The sequence below is a fragment of the Zootoca vivipara genome, chromosome 14 (assembly GCF_965207765.1).
Source record: "Zootoca vivipara chromosome 14, rZooViv2.hap1.1, whole genome shotgun sequence".
Taxonomy (NCBI): domain Eukaryota; kingdom Metazoa; phylum Chordata; class Lepidosauria; order Squamata; family Lacertidae; genus Zootoca; species Zootoca vivipara.
In genome coordinates, this window is record NC_142597.1 from 45,463,827 (window position 1) to 45,491,375 (window position 27,549).

The following is a 27,549-nucleotide window of genomic DNA, read 5'->3' on the forward strand; positions in this document are numbered from 1 at the left end:
AACACCCCACAGAAGCCTTGATGTACACCCACGTAGGATTGGATCATTGGGTCTGGTCAGAGCAATGGGTACTTTTTGTTCTTCTCCATTTTGCAACGGCTGCCTGGGCCCTCTCCTTTGCGTAATTCCTCTTCATTGTTGGCTGCATCTGGCTAACAGGCGTGGCTTTATCCTGTGGAGACCTGGAACAACTTGTCCTCTCTGAAGCTCCACCTTCTTTCTCAAAGCAGAGGTCACAATAGTTATTAAATAATAAGATTTATTGCCTGACCTTTGACACAAGGGCCCAGGGTGGGTCGCAGTAAAGCACCTCATGCCATTTAAAAGCAAGTTAAACGTCTTATGCAATTATTTAAAAAGGAGGAGAAGGGGCCAGTGTGGTATAGTAGTTGGAGTTTCGCACTAGGACCTGGAAGGGACCAGGGTTCAAATCCTCACTTGGCCATTAAGCTCTCCTGGGTGACCTTGGGGCCCAGTCGCTGCCTCTTTGCTTAACCTACCTACCTCGCAGGGTTGTTTTAAAGGGGGTGAGGGTCATGTACACCAGCTCCTTGAAGCTGGGGCATTATAATAATTATACTAATAAAAAACAATTACTAATGATAAAATATACAGGGCTGCTACAGTCGCTCCACCCTAATTCAATAGGTCATAATGTAGCGCAGCCTTGATGTCCTCTAGATGTTCTGGACTACAACTCCCATCAGCCTCCAGCCAGCATGTACTCGGATGTGGAGGAAAAGAGAGCGCGTGCGCTGCGCGTGCGCACCAAAATGTCAAAACCGGCATTTCCTCCTTAGCACAGTAGCGAGAGATGCAGAGACTGGCACAAAAAAGCTATAGAGATAAGGAAAGGTCCGCGTCGCAAACGAAAAAAAACCCAACGTAACTTTCACTTCCGGTTTCCGTTTGACCTCCGGAGATACGGTGGGTATGATGGAAGCTAACGCGCACGTGTATGTTCAAGCTGTTATCTTCCATTGCTCCGAATCCGCAGAAACGAACAAATCTCAATGCCAAGCCTCTCTTCTCTTTCGCCACCCCACCCCCACCAACCCCTAACAGAGAGCCGGAAGTGTCCATGTGCCCTCCTTGCTGCGGTGACCCTTCCCTCTTGGAGGCGGTGCTGGTGGAAGAGGAGGAGGAGCCTCTTCTGGGCCGGGCGGCGCGTGCGCAGAAGGGGGGGAGCGGCCGAGCCGGCTCTGAGGGGAAAGAAGGCGGCGGCGGCGGCTGAAGGCGGCCAGAGGAGAGGCGAGGCCAGGCGGGCGGCGGCGGCGGCGCCATGAGGGCCGGGCGGGGGCTCCCACGGTGGGTGAGGTGGAGGGAAGCTGCGCTTGTCCGGGGGGGGGAGGGCGGTTAGAAAGACACCCTCCCCCCAGCTCTCCTCAGGCCCGGCCAGGCGCCCCTCCCGCTGCCGGTGGGGGGAGGGGCGGAGGGCCTACCTGGGGGGAGGGGAGGGCAAAAACACCCCACCCGAAAAGGGGGGGGAGCACCCAAGGCCTCTGCGTGGGGGGGAATTAATGGGGGGCGACTGTGGGGTAACTAATGGGAGTGATAATTGGGGGGTTGTGTATTTGTGGAGTAATTAATGGGGGTGTTAAGGGGGGCTTAGGACGATGGAGGGGGGCTGTGTATTGGGGAAATTAGGGGGACCAAGTCCATCCTCCCTCCCATTCATTTTGCACCCCATATATGTTGAGGATTACCCCTACACATTCACATATATGTATATCTATATATACACGTTATTTTTCAGCCTGCTCCAAATTCAAACACCCCATTTTGAAATTTGTTTCGAAAAAGATTGTAGCCTCATCTGCTGCTTGTCGTCCTGTTCCCCCCGCATCCCTTTTTGTCATTCTTCCCCAATCCCAGTATCAAGACGAATGTTGCAGAAAAAGAAAAAAAAAACCTCCAGGGGCCGGTAGGGCCTCTTCCCGCGCCCCCCCCCCCAATCCTCTCGCTGCACCTTCTTCTTTGCCCTGCTTATCTGCCTACCGATTTTGAACTTGCAAAGTCACCTGCTTCCTCGCTTCTTAGGGAAGCCCCCCTCCCCCCCAAAAACCCCTTCCGGCCTGGGTTGCTCCTCCTCCTGCACCATCAGAGTCTCCTCTTTCCATTGCAGCCACCCCCACCCCACCCCTTGAACTTGCAGCCTCTCCCCTCCCTCCAGCTTCCTCTTTCCATCAGGGGGGGGGCTCTTGCTTTCTTTTCCTTTTCCTTCCTGCACAAATCCAGCTGGGGCTGCTCATGTTTGCTCTTGCATCATTTCTCTCTCCCCTCCCCACACCTGGGTCCTTGAACTTGCTGCTTCTGATAGGTTCCCCCCCCCCCTGTGAGGTGGGCCTCTTGCCCCTCCCACAATGAACTTCAGCTTGCATTGCAGCCCAAACACTTATTCTGCTTCTCTCCCCCATTGCAAACTGCAGCCCCCACTTTCTTTTGAGGTCTCCCCCCCCACTCCCATAAATCTTTCCCCAGTGCCATATCCTGTTCCATCACCAATATCCACCCCTTTCAGCTTGCAGCCTCACTTCCTCTTTTTAAGGCATCACCCTTCTCCCCCCCCCACCCCCAAAAAGAATTCAGCCTGGCTCCTTGTACCTCTGACACCATCATTAATTCCTCTCTTCTCCCTTTTTCATCTTCTTGCCTTGCCTGCTGCCTTTACCCTGGATATGCCCCTCTCCTGCACCACCTCTTGAGTTTTCTACCATACTGAATTGTATGTGTGTGTGTGTCCACCTTTAGTAGCAGTAGGAATAAGGTTTGGTCTCATTCCAAAGGTGGGGAGACACAGTAATTTTTATTTCTTTTTAATAAGGGAAGGTCTAGGGCCTTGCTTAGCCCTATACCCCTGTTTGGTCAAGGAGGCAGGTGCCCCAGAAAATCTGTTTAATGCTATAGAGCAACTGCCTTGAGTGAACCTGGTTTGTTCCGTAAGTTAGCTACCTTCCCCCGCTCCTACATATCAGCCCCCTAAGTCTTAGCCAGCCTAACCCCCCACGTCTCCCCAATGTGTCCAAGGCTGTCCTGAAATTCAAACTTAATTCGAATTCAGTTTAGGACAGGTGTCCTTTTACAAAACCGACTTGCCCTATAGTCCCCACGCTCTCCTTGTTCAGGTCCCTTTGCCCAGCTCCCTTGTGGCAGGAATTCAGATCTGAAGGCTCCCTCACCTCCCAGCAAGGGCACCCGTGGTAGTGACATTGCATCAGGCTGGCCTGCAAGGCACCACATCCTGCTTCTGTCCTCTGTCACAGAGACATTCAATGTCCTCTGTGGATTTTGGAGGCAGGGAACAAAAAAAGATGCTGTTTTTTGGTCTTGGTGGGGCTGTTCTTAGGGGAAGAAACGGAAAGAACAGGTGCCTTTTGGAGACCACCTTTGGCTTCTCCTGGAATTGAGAGGCTTGGCTGATTTAATTACACTTAAGGGTCTTTCCCTAAATTTCTTTAGGTGTTCTCAGTTCTCTCTGCCTCGGTTGAAGTGTCTGATGAGGCAAGTTTAGATGATGTGAATGCGTTGAGAGAGGAGGGGTGGGGGTGCCATCTAGGGGAAAATCCACGTTGTCCCACTCTCATTATGCAACGCCCCCCCTTCCAAAAAAACCACCACCCCCTTTGATACAGAGTTTGCAAACATGTGAAATTCCATGGCTGCTTGCCTGAGGGGCGGTTCTGTCACGGGGAGCTGAGGTAGCTTTAATCAAGCTGCCACTTCCATTCTCGGCCTCGCTCAGAGGCCTTTTTTGCATCTGGCTTGAAAAGCCAGTTCGGATTATTTCCTCTCTGTCATGGACTCAGCCTCTCCCTTCCTCAGGCTACATATCTGCTGCCAGAACTGGGGATGGAAGTGGGGGCGAATGTCTGGTGCTGGGTCACTTGGGCTCCTGAACGTGTAAGGATTCTGGTGCTTACAAAAACAAATAGGAAGTTGCCTTGTATTGGGACAGGATTTATGCCCATCTAAACCAGAATGGTTTGTTCTGACTGGCAGCAGCAGGCCTCCAGGTTTTCAGGCAGAGGGGCATCGTTCCCAGCACTCAATCCCTTTTTATCCGGAGACTGAATCGGCAACCTCCTGCACAGACCTCTGTCCCTGAGCTGTGATGCTGAAAACCAGAATTTTGTGATGCCACAAACCAGAATTTTCCTAGCCCCATTGATGATACTGATTTACTGGGAATCCTGAATGGGGAGAGTGCTTTTGTTGTGCTCAGGTCCTGCTCGTGGTCTTCCCAGAAGAGACATGTGGCTAACCCCTGTGAGAAAAGGAGGCTGGACTAGATGGGCCCTCTTTGGCCTGATCCAGCAGGCAGACTCTCTCCTGCTGCTCTTGTAAGTGGTAAGAGTTCTGCTCCTGCTCTCAATTACCCTATCTCCATACTGAGTTTATGGTCTCCCTATCTTTGTGGGGAGTGGGGATATTTACTACCACATACTTGGAAAATTTCGTTGGGGCAAGTTAGTCCGTCACAAGACATCACCTTTCCTCAGCATGAGATACTGGGATCAATGGAGGACTGATTCCTTGGTAATCAGGGCGGTTTATAGCTTGGGTGGCTATCTGTACCAGAAAGATATCGAAAACTGAGGATAGCTGCTTATAAATACATGCTCATCACAAACCCGAAGTATGCATCTCACATGTCAGTGTTGCTGTATAGTTACCAAATTGAGAAGCCTAAATAGTTGGCCTCTTTGGGTGTTTAAACGATCATACCCAGGAGGGACTCCAGCTCCCATCATCCACGATCTGTTGCCCATGCTGGCTGGAGCTGATGAGAACTGGAGTCCTAACACCTCCAGTTCCTAGTGCTTTAAGCCCCAACTGTGGTCAAGGCTGGAGGACAATTGTGGCCAATTTAGGAACTGATGCTAGATTTCTAGATGTTTCCCTCCCCGGTCCTGATCATGTAAGTGTAATTTTCTTGAGAAAGAATGAGCCCCTCAAGTCTTCTGTTCAAATCTCCAGGAATTTTGTGGGGGGTGGGAAATCAAATCTCAGTGACAAAGCGCCGAGCTCTGGTTCTCTGGACTCTGGTTTTTACAGTCAGAAAGCTCCTTGGCTCCTATGGTGCATATCACGACCTTTCCCAGCTAGGTGACCTCAAGATGTTGTGGACTACAACTCCCATAAGCCCCAGCCAGCACCTTGAGGGCACCCAGTTGGCAAAGGCTGGCAGTGAGGTAGGTTGTGGCATTGACTGTGGCCTGCCTGTGCCTTTTTGGGGTGTGTTAGGAGAACTTCCTCAAGCCCTATGTGCACATTTGCTATTCTTGTTCACTTGCCATTTTACAGGTGAGCTAGTGATGCAGATAGAGGTTACATGCAGAGAGTTGATTGGCTTGGCTTCCCCCGCGCCTAAGTCCCCTCCTGCTGCAGTGGGGGTCGGGGTGCAGAAGTCTCTGAGGAGCAAGAAAGCTCACCAGGGTTGAGTCTGAGGCTGACTTTCTAAAATGGCTATTAAAAGGAAGAGTGGCACAGCTTTGGTAAATGTTTTGTGATGACCTTTGGTTTTCCACAAGTGATAAATGGAAGAACAGCTTTTGACAAATACCATGGGGGGGGGGAGTGGCAGGTGAAATGATCTGGTTCCCTTATTCTCCCCTCCACCTCCAAAAAAAATTAATTTTTCTGTGTCTGAAGTCAAGGAAATCGCTGTAAGCAAAGTAAGGTTTTGATGGTGGTCTGTTCTAACAAGCCTGATCAAATAACCTCCTCAGAATAAGAGAATTTATTCTGCTGCTTCCCTTCTTATACAGCCTCATCCAACGCATATTTAGTCAGAAGTAAGTACTGTTTTGATCTGATTTTTCTTTTCACTTCATATGTACAGTATCTCTAAAAACACAGCTGACCTTGAGCAGCTGTGGGCCATGCTTGTTATGCTTCCATTAACACCCCCCCCCCAAGAAAAAATTGCCTCTGGTTCCCTTGAGACTTTCCATGAAGTGTGTCACAGGTTTTTTCCACCCTGTTTAATCCCTGCCTCCCCCACTTTTGCCTCCATTATAACCAATAAACCATGCGAAGTCGAAGTGCTGCCTCCCCTAATATTTTTTATCTTTTGGCCAAAGTTGTTGAGTTTTTTTGCAAAATCTCAAAGATTTACGGCGTCCAGATTTTCCCAGACATTTTTGCAATTTCTGCCTGGACATTGTTTCCAGCTGCCATATTCCGGCTATGTCCAGGACATTCCAGACGTATGGCAACCCCATTTTACTTCCATCTGCCTAGGAGTAAGTGCCATTGAATTCAGTGCAGGTTGTGTCCCAAGTAAAAACACTGCAGAGCACACAACAAGGCAGTTGTTGTAATCCTGTGGGTCATCTGCTTCTCTCATGTTTACCTGGGAGTAAGTTCTTCTGAGTTCAGTATGGCTACCTTCCAAACAAGGGAAGCATGCAAGAGACAGCAGCCTCAAGGGGTTAACTATTGAACTCGTTGGAATTTACTTCTGATTAAACATGATAAAGATCAGGTTGTAAAAATGAGATTGGATTGTGTCTTGCCCAAGGTATCTTAAGTCTGAAGTTGAACAGATCACAGCTGAAATGCTGTGGGATTCATGGCTGAGAAGTAAAATTTGATCCTTGCACGTAGTGGTTTGGTAAACCCAGAGTTATTGAGATGTAACCTTCATTTAAGTTCAATTTGTATGTGTGCAGCAGAAGCAACAGTCTGGATCCAGAGTGTGAGCTGACTTTATTTTATTAAACCTATTATTTCATCTGAGAAATAGGACTGCTTACAAACATCATGAAATAAAATGAATGTATTCTCTCCCTCCAAGCATGTGGAGTTTCCTTAAAAATATGTAGGTCTTTTTTAGCGAGGCATCTGAATAAGCCTGCGGCTGCTTTTTGGTTTTAATTGTGCAATTTTTCTTTGAACTTTGATTTGAGCCCTAGTTTGGTTGAGGTGACCTAGAGACAATCCACTGCATATGTTGTTAACCCAGAGTTCTTTCCGTTTTGAGCTGCCTTGCCAAGTAAGCATTGGAAACATTTAGGTTTTCCATCCCCTGGATGGAAGAGAGAGTTCTTATGTATGCCTGATTGCACAGCAATACGAGTTGGTCCCACTGAGGCTCTCTGCTGAACGCTTCTTTCCCATGCTGGCCCCTTTAGGTGTGCTGCAGAGTATTCTGGGGTACAGTCTAGAGCAGTGTTTCCCAACCTTGTGCCTCCAAGCTGTTTTCGGACTACAATTCCCATCATTCCTGACCACTGGTCTTGCTAGCTAGGGATGATGGGAGTTGTAGTCCAAAAACAGCTGGAGGCACAAGGTTGGGAAACACTGGTCTAGAGCAGCCTTGGTGCTGCCTGGGGCTGATGGGAGATGTAATTCAAAACACAAGTCGGGCACCTGTTGGTGAAGGTTGTTCTAGACTAGAGTCACTGGCAGCGTCTTTGGACTTCAGTTGCCATCAGCTCCACTCAGCATGGCCAATGGTCAAGCATGGTGGGGTTTGAACGGCAGCATTTTAGAATTGTAGAGTTGAATGGGACACAAAGGTCATTGTGAGGCAGGTTGGGGAAAGGCTGCAAAAGTGTCACCTACCCTGGCTTCTACCTCATTGGCATCAACATGGCGCCGTCCTTTTGATTTTTGGCTTTTTATTCTCAAAAGTCAACCATGCAGACCAAATTGCACTCATGACAAGGGAGGAACTATGTCGGCTCTCAGAATGGATCTCCTGAAGCCAATCAGCAGCAGCATAATCAATTTTCTTTTACTTGGAAGAGGAAAGGGAAGCGTTTGTTAATGCTGTGTTCAGTGTGTATTAATTGAAGGGCAATCTTGGATCTAAAGGAGCTCGTGACCTCAGCCACATAGGAAGCCTTTCTGTGTTTCCTTGCCTCCCCTCCCCTCTATGCGATTCACAAAAATGACTAGTAATGCAAATATTTTTCCCCTCCCTCCCTAAGTGGGTGCTCCCCACTCCCTCTTGCCCCTACCCAGCTCCACTTCCACAAGCTTTGTAGGTGTGGGCAGAGAGACCCTTCTTTCTAAATAATCTTGGGAATGGGTACTTGTCTAGGACCCTTCTCTTTGGTTTTCTGCTTACCAAATATTTCTGTGTCTCCCTGACAGGAGAATTGGACTAGCAGTGTGATGCTGAGCTAAATGACTCTTGGGCCAAGGCTCAAGACACAACACTGCCCATGCTCTTATCTGTAATTACGGAAGCAGGCCATGAGAATTGTTCACAACCTTCATTTTTGCTTGCTTTTTTAAAACAAACAAAAATGCTTGCATTCTTCTTCTGCAAGGCACACAGAAGGGCTGTTGGAGAGAGCGTGGTTGTACTCAGGAACTGCTTCCAGGCACCCCATTGCGGCATCCGGTTAGCTACCAAGCAGAACATTGGACTCAATTGGCCTTTGGACTGACCCAGTTGCAGGGCCCTTCCCATGTCCTCCTGGGATTTGCAGAGTGCTGGAGCTCTGCCCCTCAAGGTCTGCAGGTCCTCTTGACTTCTGAGCGTTTACCAGGTAACATGCTCCCAACTTCAAGCTTGTCTTCCAAACCTTAAGGGTCAGAGGCTTGTCTTTTTGTTTTGAAATGAAAGCCAACATCGCTAAGATGCAGAGGGTCTTCTCGGTAGTGGCACCCACACTGTGGAACGCCCTCCCATCAGACGTCAAGGAGATAAATAACTATACAACTTTTAGAAGATGTCTGAAGGCAGCCCTGTATATGGAAGCCGTTTAAGGTTTGATGTTTTACTGTGTTTTAAATATTTTGTTGGGAGCTACCCAGAGTGGCTGGAGCAACCCAGTTTGATGGGCGGGGTACAAATAATAAAATGATGATGGTGTTGATGGTCCATACACCAGATCATTCTGTTTGTGCATTCCTGTTGTGGCAGCTCAGATTTTGTACACTCTTTCTGGAAGCTGAAGCAGAAGCTGCTTGGGCAAGTAGGCACGGGAGATGGCAGATGGGGAATTTCTTGCTTGCTCATTTGGTCTCTGAATGACTTGCGCACACACACACACACACCCAGTTTTTGGTGTTGTTTGGGTGTTCCTTTTCCAGGAGCCAGCTTGGGATCAAGGGTCTAGAGGGTGTTTGTTGCAGCAGGAGAGGTGCAGAGTGTCACAAGCTGAAGGGATTGCTTGGGGTATGCCAAAATCTAAAGGGAGAGCTGTGGCAAATTGAGCCTTCTGAATCTTCCCTGATTTAATCTTGGTTGATTTCTGTCTGGCCTGTGAATCAGAAGTTAGAGGGACATTGTGACTTTAGATCATAGAAGCATCAGAGCTAAGGAAGGGAAGGGAAGGGAAGGGAAGAAAGGGCCAGAGGGGGGAAAGGATGGCTGCGGTTTGGGCAAAATTTGCTTTGTACATCATGGTTTTGAGATGTTGACAGAGAGCAGGAGGGCTCTGGTCTTTTAAAAGTCTGATAGAAAGGAGCTGAGTTACTCAGCCTTCTACAGATTTGCTCATTACAGCAAGGGGAGTGAAGCCCTCTGAAGAGCAGCCAGGACCCCCACCCCCAAACCTGATTTTTCATAGGAATGTAAGACTCTTCTGGCTCAGTACAGTACAGTCCACACTGACTGACAGCAGTTGGCTTTCCAGGGGTTCAGGTGGGAGTGTTTCCCCAACCCACCCCCATAACAAAGTAAAAAAAAATTGTTTTAATGATAGGGTGTGCAGAGGTAGCAGCTCTTCCTCTGTTGTAGACTTTGCTCCTGAGCAGCAGTCAGACTCTGTTCCTGTGTGGTGGGGCAAGGAAAGGACTATTTGCGACTGCCAGCCAGGAGAGCAGATCTCGGCTGCCGACCAGGCACTGAAGCTCACCTGTTTGGTGCCCTTGGCAAGCCAGCATCTCTTGGGCTGCTCTGCTTCCTAGGGTGGAGTGGAATCATTCCCCACAAGTCGCCTTGGAGGCAGTGGGAGAGGATGACAATGTAAGTGTGATCAGCTACCCCTCCAGGCTGTTGTAAATTGTGAGGTTGTCAACTTACTGGCGCATTGAATCAGCTTGCAATATTGGGCCGTTGAAATCTGGAAGCCGCAACTAGTGGAAGGGCAACCAACTCAGGTTTCTTCTTCAAAAGAAAAAGAAATTGCCAGGCGTCAGGAAGAGCTTGCTGATGTGTTTGTAGCAGACGTCCTGGTTGAGGTGTTGAGTGCTGTATGCAGCTGACTTTGGAGCCATAGGAGCAAAGGTGGGAGCAGGTGAGATGGGGCAGGTATGTGTGATCAAGCAGCTATGTATAATAACCCCCCTCCTCTCCAACTCATGAAATCACATCCTTTCCTTATCTGGCTGGAAGAACAGCTTCAAATATATTGGTGATCTCCTTTTGCTTTTCTCTCTCTCTCTCTCCCCCACTGCCTTTCCTCTCTTCAATTCACAACTAAGATGATACATTCAGCTCCCTTGAAATAGAATCTGCCAGAGTGAATGTGGGGTTTCTGCAACTGGCAGTGGGAGTTATAAAATCAGAATTGTCAAGTTGGAAAGGGACCTCAAGGATCATCTCTCCCCCCCCCCCTGCGTTACAGGAGTTACAGGAGTTACTGTACTGCCTTCACTGGTTCTAAATTAAAAGAGAGGAAGAGCTGGGTACCAATCTGGTCCTCTCCAGGTATTTAGGACCACAAGTCCTGGCTGGGCTTATTTATTTTTATTTTTATTCAGTTTATATACTGCCATTTATTAAAAGATCTTGGAACGGTGTGCAGCATTAAGACACCTTTATGGGCGTTTAGTCCCCAAACATCTGGAGGTCACCAGATTGGCAAAAGATGCAACCACTGATGCGTCACAAAAGCAGAGAGGCTTGTAAGAATTTGTATGGCCTAGTAACTTTTGTGGACTTAACAGCAAGACTGACCTCAAAAGAATCTCAGCAGTATTGTGCACCCTTGTAAGTAAGCCTACAAAAGTTACTAACCCACTTTAACAAAGAAAAGAGAGAGAGAATGAGTTTAGTGATGTCCTAAATAGAGAGCCAGCTTGTGTTAAGTTTCCCTTCTTTAGTCTCCTGGCCATGACTCCATCCTCCGTAGGCAATCAGGCAAGCAATGATTTGCAAATATTGTTCTATATGAAACTGAGGCAGGATGGCTAAGCTGTGGCCATCCAGGATGTTGTTGGATTCCAGCTCCCAGTAGACAGCATGACTGTTGATCAACTATAATGGGAGCAGAAGTTTAGCCCCGTATAGGGCAGGGCACAGGTCGGACACCCCTGCTGAACAATCTTAGGTTGCAGAGAAGTTGGGGACAAAATAATGATTCATGCTCCCACCCAGTGTCCAAGAGAGAAACTGTGTCTGGTTAAAAAGTCATGCTCATCATTGCAGCCTGTCTTCAGTGGCCATTTAGGGGGAACACGACTTGCCAGGTAGTTTAAGCCTTCCCTTTGGCTTTAAACCTTAGTGGTTTGTAATGTTTGTAAAGGAAAGAAAAAGGCCTGCTACAGCTTTGAGGTTGTTTCTTACTGTGTTTTGTTCCCGTCCCTTTTAAAGTTGTCGTTCTAGGGGGGTGGGGGATTACATCTCTGTTCTGCAGTTTTTGAATTACTTGTAGCTGCTGCTGCTTCTGACAGTAAATGAAAGTGCCTGTTGCATTTGTTTAAGAAGCGATCAAGGCCTGGTTTTATTTATCTTGTAACATCTGTAGGGAAGACGTAGGGGAGAGGAATGCACAAAGCTTGCTGTTCTGTGTTAAAGGGACGATGTAAAGATCCTCCAGTTCTTTCTCTCCCATGTCAGAGGCGGTTTTAGGGTCACACAACGGAGGGCTCTTGGTCTTGTGGTTTGCAATCGGGGCTCTGTGTGTATCCCCATTCACAGGAAAGCGGAACATATTTGTGGTTGTGGAGATCACTTTCCCAAGGATCTAGGAGCACAGGAAGCTGCCTTACACCGAGTCAGATCATTAGTCCCATCTAGCTCAGAATTGTCTGCACTGACTGGCAGCAATGACTCCCCAGGATTTCAGGCAGGAGTCTCTCCCAGCCCTACCTGTTGATGCCACTGGGGATTGAACCTGGGACCTTCTGCTTCTGCAACAGATGCTCCGCCACTGAACTGCGGCCCTTCTCTGCTGCTGAAGGTTGCAAAGATACAGACCCAATGAAAGATATGCTTGGCGAAATCATAGGTGCCTGAGGTGGCAGCCCAAACAGGGTTGCCAGTAATCAGGACAGAATTTAAAGTAACCAGGATAGGGCTTCGAGTAATCAGGATTGCACCTCATTTTCATAATTTATAAAGGTTGCGCCACTTGCCCTGCCTGGATTGCATTGGCCCCGGTTGCTGTGCCAAGCAGGGTGGGGCTCTGTGCAAGGTGGCGGTGGGGGCACGTGCTGTAAATTGGGGAGTGATTCCCCACCTTCAAAATCACGTCAAGCCTGGAAAACTTCAACCTCCAGAATGTGGCGCTTTATACCCAGCCGGACCCAACTGCATAATTAACGGCATAATGTATGCGCAATTAGGCCTTGGAGTTGCTGCCGTCAGGCTCTCTCCCCACCCCCACCCCCTCCTTGCCTTGCCTTGCTGGGAAGGAGCAACGGCCTCAAAAGCATTGATCATCCAGCAGCAGCTTGGCTGAGTAATGTCAAGGGCGAAAAACAGAGAAGGCAAAGGGAGTTTTTCAGGCACTTTGGTAAATATTAATTAAGTTGATTCATAGTCCAGATAGCACAGCCCAGAGGTTCTAAGGATCCCTGAAGCGGAGGGGCCGCTTGCAGCAGCCCTTGTTAATGCAGCAGAACCGAAGAGGCCTTCTAGTGGGGTGGCCTTTTCCTTCACTCTTTAACATTCTCGCCCCCCCCCCCCCAGGTTTACTTTTAGGGCATGTAAGCATACAAAGTGCCTGCCCTCTGAAGAGCCCCCCCTGCCTGCTATGTTCTCTGTGTGAGTCACTGTTCTGGGTGTGCCTTCTGATGAGAGGGAAGCCTAGCGTGTGGCTTCCTCTGAGGATAGGTAATTTTGCTGCCTCCTTGCGGGGAGTGGCTGTAGCCTCTTATGCAGCTCTGCAGATATTTCTGGACTCCCAGCTCCCATAATCCCTGGGACGAGAGGGCGTTGGGGGTCAGGCAACACCTGGAGGGCTACGTGTTCAATGTCCTTGCCAACAGAGGTGGAGGAAGGTAGCTTTATCACCACGGCACCAAGGAGAAGAATGCTAGAAGGGCCCACCTCTCCCAAGCCATTGGAGCAAGCACAACCTATTTCCTCTTCTCCCCCCTGCCCCACCCCTCAAAAAATTTGTTCGAGCAGATACCGGTAATAATAATAATAAAAAGGGACTTGTTTTTGAAATCTTGGCACTGAGAGCCAGTGTGGCATAGTGGATAGAGTGTTGGACTAGGACCAGGGTTCAAATCTACACTCGACCATGAAGCTCCCTGCGTAACCTTGGGGGCCAGTCCCTGTCTCTCAGCCTAACCTACCTCGCAGGGTTGTTTGTTGTGAGGATTAAATGAGGGTGGTGGATGGAGACGTATCTGCCACAATGAGCTCCTTTGCAGGAAAAAAAAGGTGGGGTAGAAATGCAATAAATAAATGTACATAAGAATAAAGGCTTTTTACTGAGGAGGACTTAATTTTCACCTCCTGACATAGCTTCTTCATCTTAGAAGAAAGGCAGAGCACCCTCCTGAGAGGAAGGGCAGTGATTGGAAACCCCCCAAGAGGGAGATGAGTTGCTGGACAGTGGGCGAGCGGGAAGTAGGGCTACTGCCTGTATTTTGTTTAGATTTTTTAACAGCCATCTGAAAAGCTGGGCCTGTGTGGCTGTTGGGTTGGAGGCGATGGTGACTGACACAGGTGCTTTTTGAATCTAGATAAACATCTTTTTGAGATTCAGAACTTGTGAAAGGTCTGTTTATGCAAAGGTCTGTTTATGCAAAGGGAGGCAGCAGAGACTGTGTGTCTGTTTACATCCCTCCCAATAAGGAGGATCCCAGCTTCTGAAATCAGTTTAATCCTCAAGATGTCCACTTGCAGCCTGGCTCCCTGTTGCCAGTTTGGCTTGTTTGTTTTGTTGCCAAAGCAGCTTAAGTTAACAGGCTTGTTTCTGGGGATTGTGGGGGAGGGGGTGAGCCTGGTGGGCGCCCCACTTCCAAAACCCCTGACGTCATCCCCATTTCCTAAGTGAGATATCGGGTAATTAATTCAGGAAATTGCACCTCTCCGTCCCCCCGCCCCAGCCAGCAGAGTGGGGGCAATTGAACTCCCTTGCCTGAAGGAAACATGGCTCAACATCCTTCCTGCCTGGACTCCAGTTCACAGGCAGCGCAAGGGGGTGAGAGGACCCCTGAGAAGATCCTGCAGTGTATCCCCAGCCCCTAAGCAGAGCTCTGCTCTTCAGACGTCCTGTTGGCCTGGAGCTGTTTGGGGCTGGCAAACCCTAACAGGGGTCCCCAGACTTACCGGGCTGCGGGCCGGAGGGTAGGGGAGTGCGCGCGCAGCGGGCCGGAGGGCGGGGGAGTGCGCGCCCATGCGCACACGCACACGGGCGGAAAAAAATCGCCGAAAATCGCTTGTGTGCATGCGTATGGGCCTCCCCCGACCCGGAAGTGCATCGGAAATGACCTCTTCTGGGTCGGGAGAGGCCCATACGCATGCGCACAAAGGATTTTCGGCGATTTTTTGCCGATTTTGAAGATCGCTGCCGCGCCGCGTGCCGTAAGAGCGGGCGGCGGCAGCGGGCGGCGGGGGTCGTCGCGGGCCGGATTGGGAGGCCAATTGGGCCGCATCCGGCCCGGGGGCCGTAGTTTGGGGACCCTGCCCTAACCCTAACCCTCCCCTGTAGTGTGGCATGCACCTGCTATGGGGTCAGGGCAGTATAGAGAGTGGGGGTGCTGGAGAGTATCTGGCCTCAGGTGTGCTTTCCCACTCCTGGTGTCAGTCTCCAGGGGACCACAACCTCCTAGGGCAGGGGTTGTGGGAGCTCTGTTGACCCGCCAGGTGTTGCTGGACTCCAGCTCCCATGTCGCTCCTTACGGGTTGCTGGGGCTGATGGGAGTCTTGCTTCTTTTACTTCACGAATTTACGTCCTTCTTCATACCTAGGATGTCTCCCCAGTCTGTAGGAACCACCACTTTTGCTTCCAAAGTGATGGGCTCCTCAGCTGCCCATGTTTGCTTTTGGAAAGAAAGAAAGAAAGAATGAATGAATGAATGATATTTGCAAATCAGAGAGATGCTGAAGCTTGCAGGCCCTGCTGGTCCTGGGAAGGAGGGAGGGTGCACCCCTGTATATAATTTGCCTCCAAGGCGCTTTCCTGGGAGCAGCAGCTGTTTGCCGGGGGCAAATTATCAGGCAGAATTACTCAGCGGTTGTCTAGCCCTCTTAGAACACGCCATCTGTGACCAGCAGTGTTATTTCAAACCCTTTCCATTCAACAGTGTCTGCAAATCAGCAGCCAATTACTGCATAAATTGACTCCATTCCGTGGAGGTGATTTTTTGCTGACTTACCGAATAGGCAGAGCAAATGCCAAGAGTTTATGCTGTAATACAGGGGTCCCCAAACTACGGCCCCCGGGCCGGATGCGGCCCAATCGGCCTCCCAATCCGGCCCGCGACGACCCCCGCCGCCCGCTGCCGCCGCCCGCTCTTACGGCGCGCGGCGACGATCAGAAAAATTGGCAAAAAATCGCCGAAAATCCATTTTGCGCATGCGTATGGGCCTCTCCCGACCCAGAAGAGGTCCTTTCCGATGCACTTCCGGGTCGGGGGAGGCCCATACGCATGCGCACAAGCGATTTTCGGCGATTTTCCCCCCGCCCGTGTGCGTGTGCGCATGCGCACGGGCGCGCACTCCCCTGCCCTCCGGCCCGCCGCGCGGTCGGCGCGGCGGGCACCGGCCCACTGCGCGGTAAGTCTGGGGACCCCTGCTGTAATACCTTCCCGCCCTCCTCTGTCACTTCAATAGCTTTCGGCATGGATCAGCTGTAAGAAGCAACCTGGGGTTGGGGTTGGGGGGCAGTTGGCATTGCAGTAAGAACATATGAACATCATAAGATCCTCTGGATTAGGCCGAAAGGGGCCCACCTAGTCCAGCATCCTTTTGTCACAGTGGCCAGCCAGGTGCCTGCGGGAAAACCGCCAACAGCACCTGAGCTCAAGAGCAACTCTCCCCTCCTGTGGTGTCCAGCTACTGGTACTGAAAAGCATCATCGTTTCCTCCGACTGGAGGCAGAGCATAGGCATCATGGCTAGAAGGCATTGCTAGCCCTCTCCTCCGTGATTTTGTCTAATCCTCTGCCTCCAGTGGAAGCAAGTTCCATAGTTCAACCGTCTGCTGTGTCTAAGCATTTCTCATTCCTTTAGTCCCCCAAGCTTGGCTCCAAATGGAAAGTATTCCAGAAACAAGCATGCAATAATTTGGTCACTTGCATGCTGATCTCATCCGTTGGCAGGGGATGGCTTGCCAGATACTGGAGTCAAACCCTGACTTCCTGTGCCAGGACAGTTTGCACCTTGATGGATCTGATGGGTAGCCAGCCAGCCAGTCAGTCACCTGCTTCATTTTCTAAAAATACCCCAGGTAATGATTGACTGCTCTCTCTGTCTTTCTACCTTGGGGATTGGGATTAGATTCCCCGCCTCCCAAGCCTTTCTCCTTGAGAGTGTCCCTTTAAGCATCAAGGGGGGTGGTGTGAACGTGTGTTAAGAGACAGACCCATGTCTTCCGAGCTGAGCTGATAAATTGCGTTTCATTAATGGGCAAGGAGGGCCCAGGAACCGAGGCTTGCTTTCCTGCAGAAGCTGTATGTGTTATATATCCATCTTGCGAATCGTGCAGGTGCCAGGAGAGGAGGGCAAGCCTCTTCTGACACCTCCAGAGAAGCCAGCCTGTGGGCCCAGCAGGTTTGCATGGAGGCCAGTGCAAACCCTGGACAATCTCATTGGCCTGTTACCTCTCTTGTCCCTTCCAGGAGAGCGTGGTCTCTCTCAGGAGGAGTTTTGCTCTTGACCTTCCGTGGATTGTGCTTCTGTGACTTTCAGACACTCAAGGGCAGAATCGGGCACTTGTGGTGGCATTCAGTTGCCATCTGGGGGCCAGACGGCTCAAAAGTCATATTTTTCAATACAGCTTTTTGGCTCCTGAAATTCACTCTTGATTGTGTGGATAAGATACCAATGATAGAATTTTACAGAATGTGTTGTTAGTGTGTGAAAACAGGCAAAACCCAAGGAATCTCCAGGCATGCACCTCCAGATGGTGGAGACGTCAGGCTGCATCCTGGCACCTGGCACTGGTGTAGACAGGTGAGCTATTGACTTTGCTGGACTGAACTTGCAAAGTTGTCGTTGCAGCTTTGCAGAGAAGACATGGAGGGCTGAGAAGGGCTCCCAGTGGCAGGGGTGGGGGGAGAGGTATCAGTGCTTGGCAGGGAAGGCTGGTCCATTTGGCCAAGTGGAGCCCTCCTGTGCCTGCCTTCTTGCAACCAGCCCTGGAGGTAGCCCTGCCTCTCAGCTTGCTCCTCCTTAGCCTCAGTGTTGGAGCCTTCTCAAGGAGGAGGAGAACTAGAATTACTTAGTTAAGAGCTTCAGAAGCACCCTCCATCTTGCAGGATCCATCTCTGAACAGCTGTGTCCTATCGAAGTACCAGCTGGCTTTACTTGAGGCTGGTGTGCAGTACTGCCAGAACGGACAACAACTGGGGGGGACGGACGGACGGACCAGTGCTGCATGGGTTCTGGGGTCAGCCACTGGACTTCACCTGTTCATGGTATTGGGATGATGGTGCAGGGGAAGCTTTCCCCTCTGCAGAGTGCTTTGAACCATTTACCTGGGAAGAGCAGAGTGGTGTTAATAATTAAAAAAATTATAGGTGGGAGGGGCTGAGCAGCTGTTTTCTGGTCTGTTGGTTAGCAAAAAAACGATGTATGGGCAGGGAAGGAGGCCAGAAGCTTCCCACAGCCCCAAGCCACCTGCACACACAACATGAGAAGGTGCTAATGTAGCTTCCTGTTCTCCACGGAGGGTGGGTGAGAGGAGGCTTTCTCCTTGACAGACCACACTGTTTTTAGCATTGACCTCCACCGCCACTTTCTCTCCCCATCCCCAGCACCTCTCAGACCCTTTCACGATATGGGGACATCCACATTGTGCATCATTTCAGAAACTTCCCTCACACCCGGGATGCTGGGCCTTTGGCTTGATTCAGCTGCCAGGCTGTCCTTAGAAGCATGCAGCTCAGGAGGAAGGGCTTCTCGGCCCGATGAGTCCCTGCTTGTCAGTTTATGCATTTGGGCAGTTTGCAGGGAAGGGACTTGGGTAGCTTGAAGCTACCGAGCAGAACTCTAAATAGCTTCCCTCCTGATCGCCTCTGGTGAGTAAGAACTGCCTTTAGGCAAGTAGGAAGGGGAGCTTTTGCAAACTGGTGTGCGTCTGTCTTCCTTTGCTCCTTCTTTCCTGGCCATCAGAATGCCAAAAATGTCATTGACGCAGATGCAGGAAAATAGTTTGTTTTATGGATGAACTCCGCCCCCCCCCAACTCCCCTTCAGATGTATTTGGTGAATTGATTTGCAATGCTAAGCCAGGCAAGCACTGTGCCTTGGAAACATCATGAAGCTCTAATGATGGCGCATCAGGCAGACACTGAAGGAGGAGATAGCATCTCGTCCAGCCTGACTGCTTTCAGGCACCCCCACTTGGTGGAAACATCAAATAGGTGTCAGGGTTTAGGTTGTGAGAATGGGGCGTGGGGGCTGCTGCGGCTTCCATCTTCAATAACCCCGCTGCTATTCAATCTTGTCATTTCAAACCTTTATTTTTTCAAGTCTGAACTTGGATCATTTACATGCTCTTTCCTTCAGGGAGCTGCATTTCTCTCTCTCCCTCTCCCAGCCCTCCCAAAGCAAATGCATTGATCAATGTTGGGGTGCTGAAAGTAGATTCTTCCCTCGTTCTGTAATGGGAGATTCTGGGAGAAATCTGCAGTGGACCGTGAAAAAATAATGTGTGAAGAATCTTCTGCTTTTTGCATACATCTTCACATCTATAAAGACTCAGAAGTTGATACTAGATCAATAATCATCTAGAAATTCTCTCTGTGTGTAAGTAAGTAAGTGTAAATGTGGTCCTTTTCCTTCCAACCATCAGCAGTAGCTTCTGTTTGTTTTAAAAAGCAAATTAGATTTACTGTCCCATATATCAAAAAAAGCATCTATGTTCTTGATAATAAGCAAATATGAATTCACCAATGGATTTATTTAAAGGCAGATAACATTTTTGAAGGGAATCTTTCCAAAGAATGAAAGCCTTTATAGTCTGGCGGGCGGCCCTTGTTCCCCAGGCTGGACTGGATTCTCACCTGCCTGCCTTCCCTCTCTCCTTGCAGTGTGCAGAGGACTGAGAGCCCCATGTGCTAGTGACCGCCTGCCATGCTGGCCTGCCTGCCGGGACCAGGCGACCTCTCCTTCCAGCTGCTTTCTTACCCGCAGATGAACGCTGGACTTCAGAAATGTGAGTAGCTGCCGCCGCCACGAATCAGGACAGTGCAGTTGGGAGCTGGGAGAACCCACAGAAGGGGGGAGCTGCTGTTGCACTCGGGGGTCCTGCTCAAGAAGTTCCCATGGGGGCATCTAGGGGGGTGACTGTGAGGAGAGAAGGCTGCGCCATGACCCGGCAGGCTTCTCTTAGGGTCTTCCATTCATTGTGGGTTGAACCCGGGACCTTTCTCTGAGGACCCTTCCACCGCTCGACAGGTTGGCAGCAGCCACCCTCCTTGTGGCCAACGCAAGCAGAGAGAGGTGGCCTTCGGGACCCTTCTTAGCAAACTCCCTCCCTGAGTGACTCTCCCATCATTTCAGAAGCCAAGACCCTTGGTCATGCTGCCTGAGGTTGATGGGAGTTGGGAGTCCCCACAGTATTTGGGCAGGCAGGACATACTTTCCTCCACCTCTAGTCTAAAGTTGTTTTTAAAAGAAGAAAAAAAGAAGCTGTTTTAGTGAAATCTAAAAAAGAAGCAGGGGGTCACGGAGGAAGTGTTGACTGTTCTCACAGCTATTATTTCCACCGTGCTTTTCAGCACCATTGATGTGCAATAACAGTTGCCTTTGTCTTGCTGACACTGTGAAATGTGCTTTATCTGGGTTTACAACCCGCCCCGAAGCTGCAGTGCTTCGTGGCGGCTTGACAGCCTCCACACTCCCAAACCCTGTGCTGCAAGAAGGAAACAAGGCATTAGAGGTTCCTCTGAGCCCCAGCTGCTCTTCCTCTTCTGGGTATGTGTGGACACAGAGGAGACTGCTCACCGCAGCTCTGTGTGCCTCCCTGTCCTCTCCTTTTCAATGGGCTCTGCTGGTAATTTTTGCCCTATCTCCCTGTCTGCTGTGGCTGTGGCTGGGGTGTTCAGTCACCCCCAGAGGGGTGAGAGGCTTGCCTGCCAATGGGGGAGGCTGCCCCTTGCCTTCTGCACAAGTCCTTGCTCTGCCCTTCCATCTGGGAACGGAGGAGTGTTTTTTGTTCTTTTCCACACACCCGTTGTCTGATTCCAAGCAATACCTACGCTTGAAATTCATTTTAATCAGAGGATAGTAACTTAAACTGAAGCTGCAGGGGGTGGAGTTAAGTCCTCATCCCAAATAAATAACATTATTATTATTATTATTATTATTATTATTATTATTATTAGTACCCTGCTTATCTGACTGGGTTGAAGAATGCTTCAGAGGAGGTTGCTTACATTGAGACAGGATTATTGGATGGCTGCCTGTCAGGCATTCTTCAGCTGTCTTCCCACTCTACAATTCCATGATTCTGTGAAGCTGAGGAATGTCCCACCTAGAAAGGCTGGGCTGCTTTCTTTTGGTTTTTGATGCACCAATCTGATTCAGATTGAATCTTCTTTAGGAGTTACACTCCTCATTTAGGGAAGGCCTCTTACCCACAAGGGCCAGGGGGGGGAGTCAGCGTGGTGCCCTCCAGGCATTTCTGGGCTCCCAACTCCCCACATGGCCAGTGGTGCAGGATACTGATGGGATTTGGGAGTCCAGCAACAGTATGGGTGAAGGCACCACCTTGGCTACCCCTGCCTTAGGACTCCTGATCTGTCCTGGCCCAGCAGAAGTAAGCTTTGCTCCGTTTCTGTTGCCTCAAGCAAAGAAGAGAGCCTCCATGTTCAGACGCAGTCTACCTTAGGGGGTGGTTGCCAGGTGCTGTGGGTAAACAATGGGACCGGGGTTGGGGGACGGAGAGCATTGCCATCTATGCCCTGCTGGTGAGCTTCCCAGAAGTGTCTCCCTGTCTATATCTGGACTAGGATCAAGGACAGGGAACCTGCGAGGCTCTCTGGACTGCAACTCCCAGCAGCCTGAGGATGACTGATAGCAGGGGATGATGGGAGTTGTAGTCCAGACACCTCTGAGGGTGCAGGGTTCCCCACCCCTGGCCTAGATGGACCTTTCTGGGAGGGGCAGTTCTTTTTGTTCTTAAGAGGCAGCACTGGCTGTTGGTTGAGTCAGTGTTGATGGCATCTCTGTTCTTTCTCTCGTTTTCTTTCTCTCTCTGTCTGCCTCTCTGCCTTCCTCTTCTCCCTCTTCCTGCTTCTCTCCTCCTTCCGCCTCCTCCTCTTTCCCACCCCCCCTCCCTTCCCCCCAACCAGGGGACACTCCACAGAAAATGAGAGCCGCACAGCAGCACCCTACTCCAGCAGAGTTGGACGCGTATGCTAAGAAGGTGGCCAGCCATCCTCTGACTATCAAAATTTTCCCCAACAGCGTCAAGGTCCCCCAGCGGAAACACATCCGCCGCACCGTGAACGGGCTGGACACTTCCGGGCAACGCTACAGCCCCTACCCGCCGTCGCAGGCCGCCGTGAAGACAGGCCTCCTGGCCATCGTCCGGTCCCCGCCGGCCAAAGGGATCGTCAAGGACTTTGACGGGACCCGGACGCGCCTGCTGCCGGAAGCCATGATGAACCCTCCCTACGCGGCACCCAGCACTTTAAGCCACCCGCAGGCGTTGGCCCGTCAGCAGGCTCTGCAGCACGCCCAAGGCTTGACGCAGCAGCAGCAGCACCCTCAGGGGATCCCCACGGCCCTGCAGCAGCCGCAGCACCCGCAGAGCATGGCCCACCCGGCCCTGCAGCCGCCACCGCACCACGCCAACCACTTGCTCCAGCAGCAGCAGCAGCCACCGCCAGCAGCGGGCCTGCACGGGGGCCGGAAGATGGCCGACGCCGATGCCCCCCCGAATGTGACTGTGTCTACCTCAACCATCCCCCTCTCCATGGCTGCCACGCTGCAGCAGAACCAGCCCCCAGACCTGAGCAGCATCGTCCACCAGATCAACCAGTTCTGCCAGGCCCGCGCGGGCATCAGCGCTACCTCAGTGTGCGAGGGACAGATCGCCAACCCCAGCCCTATCAGCCGCAACCTCCTGATCAGCGCCAGCACCCGGGTGTCCGCCCACAACGTCCCCACGCCCCTGCCTTCCTGCGTGGTGGACCCTGGGGTCCCCCCCTCGGGCCCCGGGGCCATGGCTGTCCCGCCTCTGGGGGGCGTCATCGGTCGGGGGCCCCCCGCCTACCAAAGCGAAATGAAGCAGGTGGCAGCCTGGAACCAGCACCAGCTGGCTCACCTGCAGCAGATGTGTGGCGAGGCCGTCGGCCCCTCGGCCCTGATGGGGAAGCCCCCCGGGCGGGAGCTGCCCGGGCAGGGCTTTGCCGGCAAGGCCCCCGGCTACGCCCTGGACCTCTGCATGGGCCAGCCGTTCAACGTGAAGCCCCCGCTGGAGAAGCCCACCCCCTCGCCACCGGTCAACAGCTTGCCGGGCCCCGCCCCCTACACCAACGGGCACTACTTCCAGCCCCTGTGGAATAACATTCTGCCCACGCCCAACAGCGACAGCTCGGGCTCCCAGGACCTGGCAATGCCTTTCCACGGTGGAGGCGGGGGGCAGCCCCTGGGGGCCGGCCTAGAGTGCACAGGCGGACCTCACTACAGGGCCGGGGCCGGCTGCCCACCTGCCCAGGGCGGCCTGATGCAGACGATGGAATACCTGAGCGGGGACTTCCAGCCCTCCTGCCTCCGGGAGCAGCAGGGGGGCGGGGGGGTGCTGAGCAAAGCCCCCCGCCCCGCCATGAACCGAGCCCACGATCCCGCGGAGAGTCGCAGCCTTCATATTCAGCACCCAGGGTATAGATAAGGCAGCCGTCACTTTTCACTGACCAGAGCGAATATTAGGGTTAGTCTTAATTTGAATTAATAAGCAAAAGGTGTGTGGCTGTTGGTTTGGTTTTATTCCTTTTGGTTTATTGCTTTTTTTTTTTTAAACTTGCAAACTGTGGTGATCCCGCTAGCTAACTGCCGGAGGAGGTTTTTAAGCGGAGGTCTAGCCCCATGCAGTGCAGGAATCGTAGCTTGAGAAGCCCTGGCAGGTGGCAACCCAACCTCTGCTTAGAAACCTCCAGGTAAGGAGAGCTCACCCTCTTCCCAGGTAGTCCATTCCACTGTCAAACGGTTCTTACTATTCCTAAAGTTCAGCCAGAAATCATCTCCTTGTCATCAGTTTGGGTCCTCCCCTCCGGAGCAGCAGAAAACAAGCTTGCCTCATCTTCCATTTGACAGCCCTGCAGATATTTGAAGACGGCTCTCATGTCACCTCTCAGTCGTCTTTTCTCCAGGCTAAACATTCCCAACTGAACTGTTTCTTGTAAGGCTTGGTTTCCAGGCCCTTTATCATCTTGGGACGCTCAACTTCTGCTGATGCAGGCTAGAATAGCATTTGCCTTTTTTGCTGCTGCATCACATGGTTGACACATGTTAAGCTTGTCATCTACTGTGAACCCCCTAGGTCCTTTTTGTAGCTTATACATAAGGCCCTGGGGTGCCCCTTTGTGAGGAAGGCTGTGAGCTGGCTATTTTTGGAAGGGGTTTGTGCTGTTGGGGCGCAGCCCTACAAGGAAACACCCATACCCAGGGTCCTGTTCATCCCCCAGACAAGCTTGTCATGGTCGTCATCATGGGTTTATTTGTATGCTGCTTTTCCATGACAGAGCCACACTCAGAGCGGCTCACGAGAACATGCAGAATAAAATACAGCGTTTCAAGATAATAAATTTAATAGTTACAAAGAGTCATACTAATGTTAATAGGGCAAACAAACCAGTGTCTCATGCAAAAACACATTGAAACAATAATAATCATAATCATAATGTATTATTTATACCCCACCACTCTGGGCGGCTTACAACAGAAAAATGAAATAAAACATTAACAGCCTCCCTAAACAGGGCTGCCTTCAGATGTCTTCTAAAAATCTGGTAGCTGTTTTTCTCTTTGACATCTGGTGGGAGGGTGTTCCACAGGGCAGGCACCACCACAGAGAAGGCCCTCTGCCTAGTTCCCTGCAACTTGGTTTCTCGCAACGAGGGAACCGTCAGAAGGCCCTCGGCACTGGACCTAACAAACACTTCCAAATAGCCACAGCAGTGCATCTTACCCAAAACTAAATGTGCTGGAGAGGGATACTATTTTCCCAGTTTTCTTGCGTCCTCTCACAGCCTTGGGCTCCAAAGACAGAACTGGAGTCCACAGTGATCACCATCAAGATTGCAGTTTAAACGAAAATAACAATAACCACAATAATGATTAACAGCTGCATTTTTTTAAAAAAAATTCTTTCTCTGTACACTGGCTAAAGCGATTGCTGTACACTGTAAACTCGGACGTGTAATATTTCTGTGTGAATGTTACCTGGTAGCGTGGTGGGGTCTGAGTAGCACTCTGGGGGGGTCAGCCCACTGCCCCTTCCCCCCCTCTTCCCCCCCCTTTCCCTTCCCACAGCCCCGTGGGGGCTAAAAACACAACATTGAAGACAAATAAATGAAGCCTTAAGCTGTTGCTCCTCCGGTTCTCCCTAATGAGCATGGATTAAACTCTGAAAGCTATCAGACAAAAACTTCTTTTTTTAAAAGAAGATGAAGAAAACCACGACAAAATTTTCAAATATTTCAAAGTGACGTCCTAGTTGGCTTAGAGGTTCTTAAGGATTTTTCAGAAGTTGGGGAAATTAGGATCAGTTTTTAAATCCGTGTATCTCTTTTGATTTAGGTGTCTAGTTCTGGGCTGTAGGAAACCTCGGTAACCTCCTTAAGCTTAGCTGCCATCTCTCCCCGCTCCCCCCCCCCAAACCCAGTGCAGGATCCTTAGCACTACTTTGGCTATTTTAAAAATCCCTCGATCAGGGTGTTAGAAGAATCGTGGGGTCCTTCCTTTTTTTAAAGTGCTTAGGACAAGATTAAGTGATTTTAAATACTTTTTAAAAAGTAGATTAAATTATGCGCCGGCTTGCGTTGCCTTAACAGGATGCCTGATCTGTTACGCCAAATCCTAGCGCCACAGAAGTCCTAATTTATTGCTCTTAGAATCTCACCCCTGCGGCCTTTTTGCTTTCTTTTTTTAATTTGCTGGGGAGAGGGAGGAAGATGATGGGGTCCGCACATTTTGGCAAAATAATGGGTGGTCTCCAATCTCACTTCTGCCCCCCCCCATCCCATTCCCAGCAAAGGGTTCTCCTGAAATCCCGCCCCCAGCAACAGGGCCAAAGTGCTCTCCCTGATTCCCTCCACAGCCAGTCAACCGCTGCTGGGTGCTCTCTCTGTTTTTAAAGGTTCCTGTAAACTTCTGATATCTGGACACGTTTTTAACGAAAACCTTCCCTGTCCTCTGTCACCTCTCCAGGTACCAAGCTTAGACTGTTAAACTGCAGCTCCTTTTAACTCCTCCACCTTCTGATCCCAGAGCAGTGCCAGAGCTAGCCCCCAGACTGCCCCCCCCCCCGCACGGCAGAGCTAGTGCCCAGACCTCTTCCCCCCCTCCCATCGTTTTTTTGTGGAGCGGCACCTCCATCTACCTTCATAGTTTTGTTTTTCTGTTGTTTTTGAGCTCCTAAATCAGGGGTCCAGCACAGCTCACTTAACCACCCTGGCCCCTTTTTCTCCGGTGATGGCCGGGGCCTACACTAGCTCAGCTTTGAGGTGCTCCCTTCCCCGCAAGGTACCCACATGCTCCCCCTGCCCCCCTTGCAGAATTTGGGCTTGCAACCTGCTTTGGTGCTGCCCAATTCCCTCCTCTTTTCCCCACCACCACCACCACTACAAATAAACTAGTTTTAAACAGACTCCCTTTAGTAAAGGGACGGGAGCATTTCCTCAGACACATTGGCTGTTGACTACTCTGTTCTTGACCTGCGGCCATGTTTTTACAAGCTTGGTGTGGTGGGCATCATGCAGCGTGTTCCCCTTTGAGAGGAAGGACCCCCTACTGTCCCCTTTGCGCCTCCTGCTTTTCCTTACAGCCCCCCTCCCTCCATCCTCCTTGGGGCCACAACTCAGAAAAGTGTGGGCCTCCTAGGAATGGGTGGGGTGGGGAGAAGGATGTAGAAGCCTGCTGGAGCACTGTAGGAGCCCCCGTCCTATTTCATCACAGTTCCAGTAATGCCACGACAGCCCCTCCCTCTTCTCTCCCCCCACCCCCTTCCCAAAATCAAGCTACAGTCCCACAATTTTGCCCAGAATGCAGAAAGGTCCTGCAGCTGCCTCTTGAAGGAGAGATTCCCCTATCTCTCTGCAGGCTGGGGGGGGGGGGTGAGGGGAAGCATTTGGGGAGCCCTTAGAGCAAAAGCAGTGACCCTTGCAGGTTCCCAGGGGGTGTCCACAGTGCCCCTCACCCCCCAGGAGCAGGGAAGATCTTCTGCATGGGGGGGGGGAGGAGGAGGAGGAAGGGTGATGGTCTTAAACTGCTGCTGTATTTTCCTTAAAAAACACTTCACTGATTATAATTACTGTTATTAATATAAGCTGCTGCTCATGTGCTACGGGTATCCAAACTAGAGTTTCTTCTCTCTTTCTCTCTCTATTTTATTTGTATTTTTATTTTGGTCTGCAGGAACAAAAAATAAAAAAGTGAAGCCAAAAAAAACCGCTTAAATCTCTGGTGATTCTTTCTCTGTCTCCCGCAACCCTTTCTGAAGGGTGCCTGTGTGTGGTCCGTCCACCTTGCTCAAAGCCTGCCTGCCTGCCTGCACTGTTGTGGGTGTTCTTGGAAAGTTGGGGATGGGAAGTGTCTCCGTGCCAGGAGGAGTTAGGGACCCCTTTTCAGCCTGAGAGGCCCTATTCCCACAAGGGCAAGCAGGGAGCCCACCCTGTCCTCAGGGGAAGTTGTGGAAGTGACTTTACCTTTTGGGGTCCCATCACTCCAAAGCTGGAGCAGTTTTCCATGACTCATGCGAACGCCGTCACCTCTCCCCATCCGGGCGAGAGAGAGACATGGTCACCATTCACTCTTGAATTCTACTTGCTGGCTTCCCAGCAGAGGCACCTGGCTGGCCTCCTTGAGAACAGGTGGCTGGACTGGGTAGTCCTGTGCATCTTGGCACCTCTTCCCACAATTGCAATTTGTTTGGAACCATTGGATTTTATATTGTTGTAACCCACCCTGCGACCTGCTGGTAAAGGGTCAGCTAACTGGGTATAATAGCAGCTCAGCTGTGCCTACATTCTCTGGGGTCTCAAGCAAGGATGTCTCCCAGTCTCGCCTGGAAAGG

The 27,549-nt window shown here is 50.9% G+C and overlaps 1 protein-coding gene across 4 annotated transcripts; it reads left to right on the plus strand.

Moving 5' to 3' along the window:
* Positions 1–1,152: 1,152 nt before the first annotated feature.
* On the plus strand, positions 1,153–26,924 carry FAM222B (family with sequence similarity 222 member B). Of its 4 annotated transcripts, none has more exons than XM_035139765.3 (3): positions 1,153–1,308; positions 19,340–19,464; positions 21,605–26,924. In XM_035139765.3, the coding sequence occupies exons 2-3, from the start codon at positions 19,383–19,385 to the stop codon at positions 23,146–23,148; spliced, it is 1,626 nt and encodes a 541-aa protein (XP_034995656.1). In that variant the 5' UTR covers positions 1,153–1,308; positions 19,340–19,382; the 3' UTR covers positions 23,149–26,924. The 4 variants fall into 4 exon arrangements, with proteins under 4 accessions (XP_034995656.1, XP_034995658.1, XP_034995655.1 ...); XM_035139767.3 differs by having other exon boundaries at positions 1,293–1,308; positions 21,720–26,924; XM_035139764.3 differs by lacking the exon at positions 1,153–1,308 and adding an exon at positions 2,582–8,504.
* Positions 26,925–27,549: the final 625 nt, after the last annotated feature.